The sequence below is a fragment of the Glycine soja genome, chromosome 4 (genome assembly GCF_004193775.1).
Source record: "Glycine soja cultivar W05 chromosome 4, ASM419377v2, whole genome shotgun sequence".
Classification (NCBI taxonomy): Eukaryota; Viridiplantae; Streptophyta; class Magnoliopsida; order Fabales; family Fabaceae; genus Glycine; species Glycine soja.
In genome coordinates, this window is record NC_041005.1 from 49839031 (window position 1) to 49854343 (window position 15313).

A 15313-nucleotide genomic window follows, 5' to 3' on the forward strand; every position below is an offset into this window, starting at 1 on the left:
ATATACATTAAATATTAATAGATTAAGTAGGTCAAGTCAACAAGTTAATTCATCTTATCCTACTTTCCACACTCACCAAATTGGTGAATTAAGTGAGTGAATTAGAACAAGTTAATGGGTTGAATCACCTAACCTAACTTCCTCTATGTAGCTAGGCACACCTCTGTAACTTCTTTTAGTTCCAAATTGCCTTTTCTTAATCTCTTGCCTTTTGCATTTGGTTTTATTCAAAGGAGAGGAGGGGAAAGGAGAAGGTAAAGAAGAGGAGGATTTTGATTAGACATTTTTTTAGTTGAGAAGAGGGATGGAGGAGGGATTTTAATAAAAGGGAGGATAGATAAGTATTTTTTTTTTATTCACAAGGGGAGAAGATGGATTTTAAAAATAAACTTACTTTTATATCTTATAATTATAAATTTTACCTTAAAAAAACTTAATTTCAAAATACAAATAGACACATCTTAATCATCCAATTTAAATGTAAATCTCTTTCCCCTCCCCTCAAAATCCCTAATACTGGCAATAAAGGTTTTATTTAACTTTTTTTCCTAGTAATAGATAAAATGTTTAATAGTAGTGATTATATGGACGACCTTAAGTGGAAGATAATGTAGTCTAAAAAAAGAAGATAAAATTAGTATTTATCTGGCTCTTTTACCATCTCCTTTTATCCTATTGACAACAAAATAGCCCTGTATATTCGTATATTTAATGAAAGTAAACCGAACTTAAACACCACTTGTTCGGACTAGGAAAATTCGAAATTAAAAACGAAGTGAATTAAACGTGGTCCATCTCGTTAATAAAAGCAAAATTATTTTTCCTTTTTAGCGTCCTCTTTAACCCTTTGAATCACCGATTCACAACAGGTAACACGTGTCGCTCTATGAACAGATATACCATAAACCCACAGGTAACCCTCGATGCACCTGATAACTGCCCCACAGGAGAAAGAACCTTTCTCCCTTCTTCCCACCCAGCGCATGGTCCTTCCTGAAAATTCCTCAATTTCTCCGCCAATCCCAATCTGGTTCCTCTCGCGCTAGGGTTTTAGTCTTAGCTCACTCTCATCACAACCCTAACAACACAAATTTCCCACTTTCTAGGGTTTCGTTTCATCCACCATGGCCGAGTGGCAGTCCCTCCTCCAATCGATTTTCGTCGGCCTCATTTTCTCCTACCTTCTCGCCAAGCTCATTTCCATCGTCGTTTCCTTCAAAGACGACAATCTCACCGTCACGCGCGCCGCCGCCGCCGAAACCACCACAACCACGCGCGACGACGCCGTTTCCTCCGATGCGCGCCCTTTCGAGGAGGAGTCGATGGTGGCCGAGCACGGCAGCGTGAGGAACGATAGTGACGGCGACTACGACGACGACGACTGGGAAGGCGTGGAGAGCACCGAATTGGACGAGGCGTTCAGCGCCGCGACGGCGTTCGTGGACGCCGCTGCCGCCGATCGGCTCTCGCAGAAGGTGTCGAGCGACGTGCAGCTCCAGCTTTACGGGCTGTACAAGATTGCCACCGAAGGTCCTTGCAGCACGCCCCAGCCTTCGCCCCTCAAAATGACCGCACGTGCCAAATGGTATTTTCTTCACTATTCTCTGTTCTCTCTTCTTATATTTGCTTTCTCCACACAACTGACATTGTGGAGGAAAAGAAAAAAGAAAACAGTGTGAGTTAGGGATCTTTTGTGCTCTTCGTGTGTTTATATAGCAATGTGTGAAATGTGGGATTGGCGATCATTGAGCTTGTTTTGGATGTATTTGTAGTTTGTACTATTAAAGCTGAGACTGATACTACAACTACATATCCTCTTCGTCTTTTTCTTTTTTGTTTTTTTCTTTTTGTATAGGTAATAGTGACTTCTTTTTTCTTTTTCTGCAGCTTAATGGTTTGAGGAATATCTTATGATATTATTGAATATTGTATGCAAATGTTCAAACAAAGTTTTTTCATTGCCTGTCTCGTCATCCTTTTGTAGGCAAGCGTGGCAGAAATTGGGTGCTATGCCTCCTGAAGATGCAATGCAGAAGTACATTGATATTGTGACTGAGACATATCCTACTTGGCTTGATGGTTCGTCTTTGGTGAGCCAAAAAGCTGTTTCTTCTTGTGCCCTCGATGGATGAATAACTACTTTCATCAAAAGGAGGAAAAATTATTTATAGAATGAAAGTAGTATGTTTAAATACATTCTTTGTGTGTTTATTTTTGCATTGCTCTACCTAACTCTTAGAGTTTCTGTAACAGAGGAATAAAAGTGGGGACAGTGGTGGCCATGGTTCAGAGGCTAAGGGACCTATGGGCCCAGTATTCAGTACTTTTGTTTATGAAGAGGAATATGGCAGTGACTCGTAAGATTCCCAAAACTATAAATTGTATGAGATTTAGTGCACAAGTCACTAATTTGTTCTGGGTGTGTCTGTTGTGGTGCTAAATGTAATTACATTGATGTTTCTGTGATGACTCTCATATTTAGAATGGTGGGGTATCTTGAAAGGATAAGTTTAAGGGTTTTAGTTTCTTTACTCATTTTGAAGGAATGGTAGTATTAATTAACAACAAATAGGTGGATAAAAATCCCATTGAGAGAGGATTCCATACAAAGTAATTGTGTTCTTTACTTATAGAAAACAAAGTATCAAAACCATATAAATCTAAATCCAAAATTTTACTGTTTCCTTAGATATTGGTGACTTTCCTAGGAGGTACACATTGGTAAGTTATGATTACCAATGAATATGCTTTATATGCATGATGGTTTTAGAACATTGAAATAAATAAATAAAATTCACAGATAGCATTGAAAAATCTCATAGGACTAAAACATACGAGTAATTTTATCTCCTATAGGTAATTTTAGCATTAACTTCTATTTGCAACTACCGTTCCTTGCAGAATGGAAGTAGCATATGGTGTAATTTTTTTATGTTTGGAATCCTTGTGTAATACAGTTTTGTGTTTGTATGGGAGGAACAAGTATTGAACTTAATAAAGTATTCTTATATTGACAACTTTGAAGTTTCTAAGCATTTAGGTTAGCATAGAATCTTTGGAATTGTTTCTATCGTTTACTTGATAGTATTAGTACAAATCTGTATCAAGTGTTTATTTTCAATGTGGATGCTTTTCATGTCTCATGACCTCTTTCTTGTACATCATCTTGTCTTTACACTAAACATCAATCATCACCTATTACTGAACTCCTTAAGCCATTGACCTTTTTGGGGATACTATGAGCTTATGACAAGATTTTTTGAAGTTATAAATTGTCAAACTTAATATACTAAGTATTGAGGATATTTTTTGATGAATAATAAATTTTGAACAACCATGAAGTAATAAAACTCAGTAGTCAGGATGCTTCATCATCAAAAGGGTACTGTTTCCTTAAAGAACAAAATATTGATAGACATATCAATGTTTCATTTTCTTCCTTTACAGACAAATGGAAGCCATTCATGGATTTGCCAGGGAAGGAGATATGGCTAATCTGCTCAAGTGTATTGAAAATGGTGTTTCCATGAATTTAAAGGGTGAGTTATTTGTAGCTACTACTCTTCCATATGTATACATTATTCTCGACTGTGCTGTGAGTTGTCAATAATTTTTTTATTGTTTTGGTTTTTGAACGGACCAAGCTTCTTATAAAAGCTTGCGGTGAGCAGGAAAAAGTACAGTCAGTGATTTAGTAAGACAACATTTATCTGAATTTCAGCAGCATTGCTTGACAAGGCTAACATGAGTAAATTCATTTTCGCTGTTTTTAAAACCAAAGGCAGGTGCTACGTTTTTTACTTTTGTTATGAGTTACAACCCAAAACCCAAGCCATAATCTGCACACAGGCTAAGCTAATTGAAACACTACTTAGCCTGGTAAGCCTAACTAGCTCAAAAACATAGTTAGCAAAACCCTTTCCCAAAACAAATTGTATTTACTATGTTACCAAAATTTCATTAGTCTTATCTACATTTTCAACATCTCGAAGATAATTATCACCTGTTGAAATATGCATGCAGTCCAGAAACATCTAGCAGACTCTATATATATTGTTCCAATCCAATCATAAAATGCAATATTTAAAATTGTAGGGGTTACAAGAGAATCAAAATATGAGGCAGCTTCACCTTGTTGATAACCTTCTCCTAAGGGTGGCTTTTTCCCTCAGGATTGGTTCCATCAAATGGAGAATCCTTTCTTCTCTTAACTATTGTCATATCATATTATCTCATCCTTCAATGGGGCTCTATCTTGCTGATAACCTACTCTGTGTTCCATTGGCTCCATCTAATGGGTAGCCTCTCCATGCATTGGTGATTAGGGCTGTTCATGGTTTGGTTATTCAAATAATCATAACCATAACTACTAACTAACCAGATTTTGATTATTAAACGCAGAGAGTTTCAATTTCAGTCAACAAGCCTATGTAACCTGCTTGAAGGTGTATTTGAAGAGAGAAAAATGACTGCTAACTGATGTGACACAAAAGGAATAAATCTTTCAGGACTTGCTCTAGGAATTTCCTATTTATTATGAAAAATAGCCGAGTTGAAGAAATCTGTCTTTTCACATGTTCAGCCTATATTTTAATTTCATTCCCGTTTGATATCCTGGTTCCTATGTTTTTGGGGTGGAGTAATACCAGTGATTCAGTGTTTTTAATTATTTTTTAAATGTGGAAGTTTGATACATAGCAAGGGAAGTAGCTATAATCACTATAGTTGCTCTTCTCTTTTACAAGTTTTATACATAATAAGGGAAGTAGCTATAATCCCAGCTAATTTGCAATATTATGCAAATTGTTGATGATTTTTCCTGTAGAGGATACAGCAACATTGGTCATCAGGTGATATAGAGATGTAGAGGAAAATGTTTCTTCTCTTGACTGCCAATGAGTCCTAAAAGGATCCTCAGCACTCTGATTGTGATTGATATTTTGCTGTCTCATGCCAGTGACTTATCAAATTAAAATTTGCCTTTTATTACTACTGTTATATTCGCTTTTCTTTATCAACGAGCATTTTTGAAATGAATGCAGACAGTGAGGGCCGGACACCATTACACTGGGCTGTGGATCGTGGCCACCTTAATGTCACAGAGTTGCTTGTTGGCAAGAATGCTGATGTGAATGCCAAGGTATTCTCATTCATATATGCTTTAGATGTGCTAATGTCGGGGACTACTTATATTTCTATATTGGCATTGCCGTAACTCTTCAGAATGAGAACAGAGCAGAACCTTAATTGGATTTTGAACAAGGCATTATTGCTCACTGAAGAAATTGCATAATCTCAAAGTATAGCTCAGGCTTTTGGGGATTTTTTTGTTGTTGCATGTTTCAGTTATTTACACTAATGTCTATATAGCCATTTTCTGTTGATATTATGTCTTCTTTTTTGGAAGGATAATGATGGACAAACTCCCTTGCATTATGCTGTTACATGTGAGAGAGAAGCCATAGCCGAGTATTTATTGAAGCATAATGCAGACATATATTCAAAAGATAATGATGGGAGTTCACCACGTGACATCTGTGAGTCAAACTGGCCCTGTATGCAGCATGTGGGGGGAGAAGTAAATTGATTGATTGATTGTTTGCTTGTTGCTGCTTCTGGCCAATACAACCTTTTACCCAAATCCCTATAGGATGTTCGTGTCTATATAACTTGATTTTTTTGTCCTTACTCATGGTGTATACACCCTTTTCAGTCTAGTGTACGCTGTACGCCTATGCACCGCTTAGGAGGTTAGTTAATTAGGTTGTATTCTGTTCTATTATTGTTTCCTCTGCTTAACTCTTTAATTCTGGCTCTCATTTCTTATATATTTCATGGATAAACTAGAAATAGTGACAGGGAAAGGGAATCTTCAACGATATCCTTTCCTCGGAAAACCTTCTACCCTTCTATTGAAGGTGATATAGATTTTACAGGGTTATTTTAGGTCTTCAAATAGTGTTAAGATTATCCGGATTGCAATGAAATCTTTGATTGATCATGCTGTCGCAAGTATGTGGAATCCGATGTTTTAATTAATAATATAATTTAAACTTCTGAGTCAAAATTATTATAAATCAACTAATTTATATATATATTTATTCTGTTCCTATTTATAAGATATATTTTGAAAAATAATTATCCTTTTTATAAGATTTTATTTCAATTGTGTTGTGCATTAATTTTTTTAATTAAAATGTTCTAATTTTTTTTCTCTCCTATGGAAATTTGAGAAAATGAATAGGTTTCTAATAAAATTAAGGATAAATTTTAAAAAAATATTATTCAACTGTCTTATAGTTACAGGACGAATGGAGTATATATATGCTATATAAATTTATATATTATAAATCTTATATCGTTGTCGTTGGCATACTAATATTATACATATATTTTATATAATAGGTTGAATAATATAATATGTACATCTTTTTATACATTTAAAAAGCAGAATAGGTCATGGGATTAAAAATAATATATCTTGATTAAAGGTAAAAAAAAAAAAACATAATGAAACGTTTTATTTTTGTATGCATGCGGCAGACGTCACCCAAGTCTGAAGGTTAGTCTTTAGTTAAAGAGTAACATGATTCTCCTAAGTTTATGGTTTAGGAAAAATATTAGAAAAAAATTTATTAACATTTTTTCCCAAAATTGCTCGCCTCTTAAATATATTCAAATACAATATCTAAATCAGTTTAAAAATATATTTAAATTGAAAATGTAGATAAAAATATATATTAATGAATAGAAAACTATTAAAAATACTAAACTAATTTGGAGTCAAAACGTGGAGAAGATAAAAACAAACACATGAATTAATTATAATATGTTATTATGTATTTGAATTAATTATAATATGTCATTATACTAATTTTTAAATAATTATAATTAACAGATTTGAAATTATTAATTTAAACTATAAGAATTTATAATTTTTTTAAGGACTTCTTTTTAATATAATTGTTTGGCCGTTCAAAAAATAAGCAATTATAATTTTTTTAATATTTAAATTTAAGATGACCTAAAAAAATACTAAACTGTTCAAATATTATGAACTGATATCGTATATAAAAAAATATTATCAAAAAATCGTTGGAGTACAATCAGGTTTTTTTTAATAGGAAAAGCGTACAATCTGTTAAAGATAAAGAAACATTGTAAATTAAGAAATTAAAACAGTAAAGGATTGCATAATTATGAATCTTTAGAAGAATAATAGGGGATAGGAGGCTAATGTTGAACATTAAATAATTAGGAGGGAGGAATTTCATGAGTTTATAAAAGTAAAAAACATAAACCCTAAATAAACATGCAAGAAAAAAATTACAAAATTTGTATATGAAACGAAAACATTAACTAATATCAGTATGTTAAAAACTAATGACATAATACAACAAAACTATTTTGTAACAGTGGGGCCTTTGCACCAAATATAAAGAAGAAAATGAGTAAGAATCCCCACCTTCCTTTGACATGAGTTGCTAAAAAAAATGAGTGGAGTCTTTTACAATTTTCAATATATAAAAATGCTATATTTTCTATTCATTTTCATCTTATTGTTTGTGAGACTCAAATCATGTGCTAGAAAGAGTGGAAATTTTTCTTCACTTTCCCAGAGCCACAAAATCAAAAACCAAAAGAATAATATATTGATAATGATTGATATATTAACCGAACAATTTAACTGTAATTGAATATTAGAAATTAATTTTAAATATAGTTAAATACTTAAATAATTAAATAAAAATAATAAGTGCATGAAAGAGTGAATTTTACCTCTAAAAAAAGAGTGCAAAATTAAGGATAGAAAATTTAAATATAAAAAATTAGGAGAAACAAAATATACACATTTTAAAAATATTTTTATGTAATTTTTTTAAAAAAGTGAAGGAATGCACTTGCACCCTTGAAATGAGTATATATCCCGCCACTGACCTAGATAATTCTCAAATACTTAATGAATGTTTTAGTTTTCTTCAATTCCTGTGATTTTTTAAAAAAAGTTTCTTAAAATGATTTTAAATCAAAATAAATTAATTTTACACACTTAATCTTAGACATAATATTTTTTTGAAAGAAAATAGGCAACTAATAAACATAAGAATGGAATTGAAGCCGATGATAGAGTGTATGAAGGTCAACAAGTTTATGGAACAAGAATAGTAATAGGCCTTGATATAACTGACCTTTTCTCACTTAAAAGTTGAAATGGGTTATGTAGAAGCAAATTGGTTTCCTTCAATTATGGATGACACCAAAAACAAAAACAATAATTTTTATTCAATTCAAACGCGGGCCCGTCGCCCGGGCAAAAGACACCGCCTTTACGCTGTACCCAGCACACGCTATCACTAATCCATTAATTAATTTAAAATAATACTAATAAATCTTACTAAAAAAATTAATTTGTCTGAAAATCTCAAAATTAACTTATCTTTTATATAAAAAAAAAAGACAAATCTTATCTAAGTAAATAAAATATAATAATAATATATGCGATCATTATTATTATAAAAATCTATTTGTTTATTTTTTATATTTTTAATTCCAGTACTAGCCCTTGCGATTGTAACCGCTGTTGCACTTGCTTCTTCACCCTCTTCTTGTTCTTCACACTATTCTCCGACTCTTTCACTCACTCACTCTTCTTCGTTTCGGTTCTTCAGATCTCTTCTCCGATTCCAGGTAATTTTGTTAATCTGATCTCGCTTTTTTCTTTCTTACTTTTCTTTTCCGCTCCGATTGGCTATTTTGTTTTGATTTTGAATTTAGGCGTTTTTGGTTTTCGTTTGCTTTTGTTTCACTCATGTTAGGGTTCTTTGATTCGATGATTTTGTTGCTCTTTTGAATTGCGATCGATATGAATTACTGTTTGTGTTGACTCGGATTCGATCTGTGGTCGAGTTAATCTATGGCTTCTCACTCTGATTTTTGGGCGAGATGAGACACAGGCGGTTGCCAAAGTCAACTGTTCTTCTGGCCGCTAAAACTGTATTCCGTATGCACTTGATTACAGATTTAATGGTTTTTTGTTAATTTGTTTACAAGTTAGTTAATAGAAACCGAAAAAAGCATCTAAATTAGGTGTCTCGTTTGAACTAATCAAAGAATATATAGGGCATGTACTACTACTTTGAGAAATTTAATATAAATATAGGTTTTTCCAGGGTTTTTTCTATCCTTCGTTCCAGAGTCATATGATTATTTCCCTGCTTAATGTCAGAATATTGATATAGTGTGGACTCTGAATTCACTGGTCTTTTAGTTTATTTCTGGATCTGAGATTGGGATAATTTAATAGTGACTTGCTTCTTTGATTGACTCATTGTAATTGCTCCCTATTTTTTCGGATTTTCACTCTTGACTGAAATTGTAAGAGCTGATTGTTTTGTGCCATCAGGTAGAGCATGGCAATGGAAGTTACCCAGGTGCTTTTGAGTGCTCAATCAATTGACGGGAATGTACGGAAGCATGCTGAGGACAGTCTCCGACAATTTCAGGAGCAAAACCTTCCTGGATTCTTGGTCTCTCTCTCTGGAGAGTTAGCAAGTGAAGATAAACCGGTTGATAGCCGAAAGTTGGCGGGTTTGATACTGAAAAATGCTTTGGATGCCAAGGATGAAAACAGAAAGCAGGAATTGGTCCAAAGATGGTTGTCGCTGGACCCTGTGGCAAAGACTCAAGTTAAGTCATGCTTGCTGCAAACACTCTCTTCTCTTGTACCTGATGCTCGGTCTACAGCAACTCAAGTTATTGCTAAAGTTGCTGGAATTGAGCTTCCTCAGAAACAGTGGCCTGAGCTGATAGGATCACTTTTATCAAATATTCATCAAGTTCCTACTCATGTCAAGCAAGCGACTTTGGAGACCCTGGGGTATTTGTGTGAGGAGGTATCTCCTCAGGTTGTTGATCAAGACCAAGTAAATAAAATACTTACTGCCGTAGTTCAAGGTATGAATGCGTCTGAAGGGAACAATGATGTTAGGCTTGCTGCTACAAGGGCATTATATAACGCTCTTGGGTTTGCTCAAGCTAATTTTAGCAATGATATGGAGCGTGATTATATCATGAGAGTTGTTTGTGAGACAACTGTGTGCCCTGAACTGAAAATACGTCAAGCAGCCTTTGAATGTTTGGTCTCAATTGCAGCCATGTATTATGAGAAATTGGCTCCTTACATCCAGGATATATATAACATCACAGCAAAGGCTGTTAGGGTTGATGAGGAACCTGTTGCTCTTCAAGCCATTGAATTTTGGAGTACAATTTGTGATGAGGAGACTGATATCTTAGAAGAATATATGGGTGATTCCAATGGAGACTCCGATATACCTTGTTTTTATTTCATCAAGCAAGCTCTTCCTGCACTTATCCCTCTGCTGTTGGAAACATTACTCAAACAAGAAGAGGATCAGGATCTGGACGAAGGTGCATGGAATATTGCAATGGCAGGTGGTACATGCCTTGGTTTAGTTGCCCGTACTGTTGGAGATGATATTGTGCCGCTGGTAATGCCCTTCATTGAGGAGAATATCACAAAACCAGATTGGAGGCAAAGGGAGGCAGCCTCTTATGCTTTTGGATCTATCTTGGAGGGGCCTTCACCTGACAAATTAGCTCCTCTTGTTAACCATGCCTTACCATTTATGCTTAGTGCTTTAGTGAAGGACCCAAACAACCATGTGAAAGACACCACTGCTTGGACTTTGGGACGAATGTTCGAATTTCTTCACAGTTCAATTGTTGGTACACCAATCATTAATGAGGGAAATTGCCAACAAATTATTACAGTTCTCCTTCAAAGCATGAAGGATGTTCCCAATGTTGCTGAGAAGGCCTGTGGTGCTCTGTATTTTCTTGCCCAGGGTTATGAGGATGTTGGACCAACATCTCCGCTAACTCCCTTGTTTCAGGAAATTGTTCAATCCCTTCTAACTGTTACCCACAGAGAGGATGCTACAGAATCTCGATTGAGAACTGCGGCATATGAAACATTGAATGAAGTAGTAAGGTGTTCAACAGATGAAACAGCTACTTTGGTGGTACAACTAGTTTCTGTCATCATGATGGAGCTGCACAAATGTCTTGAAGCACAAAATCTTTCATCTGATGAGAGAGAAAAGCGGAGTGAATTGATAGGCCTTCTTTGTGGGTGCATGCAAGTAATTATTCAGAAACTAGGGTCTTTGGATTCTACCAAATATGTGTTGGTGCAGTATTCTGATCAGATAATGAGACTATTCTTCAGGGTCTTTGCTTGTAGAAATGCCACTGCACACGAGGAGGCAATGCTAGCCATTGGAGCCCTTGCCTACTCAATAGGCCAGGAGTTTTCCAATTACATGCCAGAATTTTACAAGTTTCTCGAGATGGACCTTCAGAACTTTGAGGAGTACCAAGTTTGTGCTGTCACTGTTGGTGTCGTAGGGGACATATGCAGGGCATTGGAGTTAAAAATACTGCCTTATTGTGATGGGATTATGACACAACTCCTCAAGAATTTGTCAAGTGATAATTTGCACCGTTCTGTGAAGCCCCCTTTATTCTCATGCATTGGTGATATTGCACTTGCAATAGGAGATAACTTCAATAAATACTTAATGTATGCAATGAACACACTACAACTTGCTGCAGAGATGTATGCCCACACGTCAGGTTTTGATGATGAAATGACAGAGTATATCAATTCTTTGAGAAATGGGATATTAGAGGCATATTCTGCGATTTTTCAAGGGTTTAAGAATTCATCAAAAACCCAGCTCTTGATTCCTTATGCACCTCACATCCTCCAGTTTTTGGATAGCATATACATGGAAAAAGACATGTAAGAAAGAAAAAAAGTTATTTTTTCTTTTTTTATGTATTCATTACTCTTTAGTGACTTCATTGCCTTTTTTAATGCAGGGACGATGTAGTTATGAAAACAGCAATTGGAGTCCTTGGAGATCTAGCTGATACACTTGGAAGCAATGCTGGTTCTTTAATACAGCAGTCTTTGTCAAGCAGAGACTTTTTGAATGAATGTTTGACCTCTGAAGATCATTTGATTAAGGAATCTGCTGAGTGGGCCAGGTTGGCTATTAACCGTGCTATATCTGTTTGAGGTTCATCTGAGTTAGCATATCCATTGTCATAAACTATCTGCATGCATTTGGGTGTGTCAAGGTGGGTCTTGGGATTGCATGTGTCAATTTGTCTCCATGGTCAGACAACGGAGGGTATCAGTCTGAAGGTCTTCTAGTTGTCACTAACTCTTGCATCATCACCAATGCATCACTGACTTTTGCATGAGCACCACTAAGTCCAGGTCTGTCAAGAGGAAGAAGGTAGCGATGAATTTGCAAATGCGGGTGTAGTTCTTCATGAAACATGTAATTGATTGAATGACTAAGGGGAGGCAAATGATTCCTGATTGAGAAACTAAACTACTCTTAGTTGGAATTGGATGGTGAGTTTGGAATTGAGGTTACAAGAAGATAAACCCATTTGAGCTTGAAAACGGTTTTTTCCTGAACTGGTCACTTGTTACTGGAGTGGTTGAATTTGCAGGGTTGAACGAACTGGTTTTCATCAACACCACCCAAAGTGCTTTATTTAAAGTGAATCTCTTCCTTTTTTTCTTCTTCTGACTTTTAACCTGCATCAAAATCATTGTTTTGATCATCCTATTGTGTATAATTGCCCCTAGGCTGTTGGTCATCCATATAATTTTTTTTCTCCATACTTGCTTTTCTAGGCTGGGGATCGATTGTGATTGTTGACCCAGGATGGGAAAGATTACATCCTAGCATTATGCATTTTTTTACATGTCAGTTGGTTTCGTAGGTCAAAAATCATCATGCATTCATGAAAATCATCAACCGTTAAATTCCTTTGTTTTGAAATGCATATGTAAATCATATATTGGCTATTCCTGGGGATACAGAAGAAACTTGCCATATACTGTGATGATACCAAAAGAACTTTAGTGTGGTGGATTGTTGTTTCAATTGTTGGAAGGAGTCGTCTGAGTTTAGCTTATTATTGGTGTTATCTTTCTCTTGTCTAAGTAAAAGTTTGTGAATTTTGTCATGTTTCCTGTATATTTTATTTGGTGACGTGAATCTTTCTTTTTGTTACTAAGATAAAATTGTATAATGTTGTTTGGCCACTTTCATTGGCAGTTTTCCAAGTTCTAAATTTGGAGATCACCCTTGTTTTTTGGTAGATGGAGATCATCACCCCGAAATAACTATAAACTTAAAAAGATAATTTGCAAGTAGTTATGCATTATATTTTATTATTCTCGGTGCACTGGTTATATTTCATTCAAATATATGCACTTTTCTCTCTAAAAAATGTCCTTTGTATTGTTTTCCAAGCTAATAAACTGGATTTTGTAATTGACTTTTACAGATTGCTGGCCAATTGACTTTTACCTGGTTTTCAATCCAACTAATCGATCTGGTCCGATTTTGAAATTTAGTGAAATATGTATTTAAAATAATGAAAAATAGTTTTTAACTAAATTTAAAATTGTGAACCAGAAATGCTGACTTAGGTAACTTGTAGGCCCAAGTAAAATAAATAAATATGAAGTCCTAATGCAACCGTATGGGTTGAAGTTCAGATCTTAAGGCTATAGTTGGCAAATCAATTCTATAATCTTTTTACGCGTTTGGTTTTCAACTGCAGAGCATCCAAAAAATGACAAGTTCGAAACTGGTCTAGTTTCGATCTATCCGTCCGTAACCATAAACATGTTTTTTTGTTTAATTTAATCAAAGTTCCTAAATTATTTTTGACAATTCTTTTAAAATAATTTTTTATCTAACAATTTGTAATTAAGGCCTCATCTAAAGTAGTTGTAAGTTTTCAATTTTTTCTTTCCAAACTTTAATTTGAAAACCAAATTTTCTTATATAAAAAGGATTGAAATGAATTTTAAATCAATTTTAAAATTATTTTAACCAATGCTTTAAAAATTGAATGGTAATTGAACAAGTGGAGCTATATTTTACAGTTTATTTCTTTAACTTCGGTTAAATTATAGTCAAATCGATAGTAATTAAATTTATATTTTATAATATTATATAATATTTAAGTAATAGAATAATATAAAATATCCAAAATATTGTAAATTAATATAAATGACTATATTATGTTTTATAATATAATAAAATAATAACAATTGATAATAATTTATATTTATGTGTATCTTTAAACATGTGTTTTTCTACTTGAAAATCATTTAAATAAAAAATAAAATAAAATTATTGAAAAATAAAAAATAAAAACTTAATATTAAAAAATATCGCTTCGAACTAATTTTCTGCACTGTTTCCCCCGATTATGAGATGAGATGGTTTTCCAGAGTTAATGGAATAGGCACCGCTCATTAAACCAGTTACTGATTGAAGTGCTTGATTCGATCCAGTGGCAGAGATAGGGTATTTTAGTTGAGGTGGTCGAATACATTAAATATTATTAAAAAAATTATTTCAAATTTATGTTAGATTAGATAATAATTATTTTATAAATTTAGAATTACGACAATTATTAAATACGTGGGGGTCATATATAGAGTAATTTTATATGTATAATAATTGGTTAAAAAAAGTAAACCGATCTTTAAAATTGTGTAGATATCTATACACAAGTTTCATATTTTAGAGCAAGTTTACAAAATTTGGAAGAAAGATTCTAATTAGATTGATAATAGCACAACTAGAAAATTTTTATTAATCACATTATCAAATATGTATATTTAGGCATGACAATGGAGTAATTTTTACTTATCCCACTCCCGAAATATAATTTTGGACAACAATAACATATATATACTTATAATATATATATATATATATATATATATATATAGATATAATTTTATGATTTAATAGGGGCGGATATCAGCATTATTAAAACCGTCCCGCCCCTGAATTTAAGAACCCGAAAAAATCCAAACTCGAACTTAATCAATTTGGTTTTTTCTCATTAAAATCGGGATGGATTCAAGCGTATGTTCATGAGTGCAGAATCTCGTTGTCATGTGTATGTATATTTAAAAAATACCACATCATAAATTAAGAAATTTGAATATAAAATATCTAATTAAAGTAGTGATATGCTGTGCCTTTCAAAAAAATAAAATAAAATAGGGATATATTGTAATGATATCGGTTAAGTTTTTCCCTTGATATAATTTTCTTTATATTATTATATTGTAAACTTTTATATGAAAATTGTGTGAGATTTATTAAATTGTATTGTAAAATAAAGTGATTTTTAATAAAAAAAATGTTTTTTCATAAATTTGATATTTTTATCT

General features: G+C 33.6%; 2 protein-coding genes across 2 annotated transcripts; both read left to right on the plus strand.

Annotated features, from left to right (window-relative positions):
- The first annotated feature begins 912 nt into the window (after nucleotides 1-912).
- On the plus strand, nucleotides 913-6015 carry LOC114410275 (acyl-CoA-binding domain-containing protein 1-like). The gene is made up of 6 exons (XM_028374149.1): nucleotides 913-1585; nucleotides 1985-2090; nucleotides 2254-2357; nucleotides 3448-3539; nucleotides 5043-5140; nucleotides 5408-6015. The coding sequence occupies exons 1-6, from the start codon at nucleotides 1125-1127 to the stop codon at nucleotides 5585-5587; spliced, it is 1041 nt and encodes a 346-aa protein (XP_028229950.1). The 5' UTR covers nucleotides 913-1124; the 3' UTR covers nucleotides 5588-6015.
- A 2529-nt stretch (nucleotides 6016-8544) lies between these two features.
- Nucleotides 8545-13193, plus strand: LOC114410276 (importin subunit beta-1-like). Its single transcript, XM_028374150.1, has 3 exons — nucleotides 8545-8688; nucleotides 9404-11827; nucleotides 11908-13193. The coding sequence occupies exons 2-3, from the start codon at nucleotides 9411-9413 to the stop codon at nucleotides 12104-12106; spliced, it is 2616 nt and encodes an 871-aa protein (XP_028229951.1). The 5' UTR covers nucleotides 8545-8688; nucleotides 9404-9410; the 3' UTR covers nucleotides 12107-13193.
- The last annotated feature ends 2120 nt before the right edge of the window (nucleotides 13194-15313 follow it).

Coding starts and splice junctions, on each gene's coding strand:
- LOC114410275 (XM_028374149.1), top strand. CDS start 1,125: ATGGCCGAGTGGCAGTCCCTCCTCCAATCGATTTTCGTCGGCCTCATT. Junction 2,358..3,447: donor GAGGAATATGGCAGTGACTC/GTAAGATTCCCA, acceptor CTTCCTTTACAG/ACAAATGGAAGCCATTCATG. Junction 3,540..5,042: donor TGTTTCCATGAATTTAAAGG/GTGAGTTATTTG, acceptor AAATGAATGCAG/ACAGTGAGGGCCGGACACCA.
- LOC114410276 (XM_028374150.1), top strand. CDS start 9,411: ATGGCAATGGAAGTTACCCAGGTGCTTTTGAGTGCTCAATCAATTGAC. Junction 11,828..11,907: donor ATATACATGGAAAAAGACAT/GTAAGAAAGAAA, acceptor TTTTTAATGCAG/GGACGATGTAGTTATGAAAA.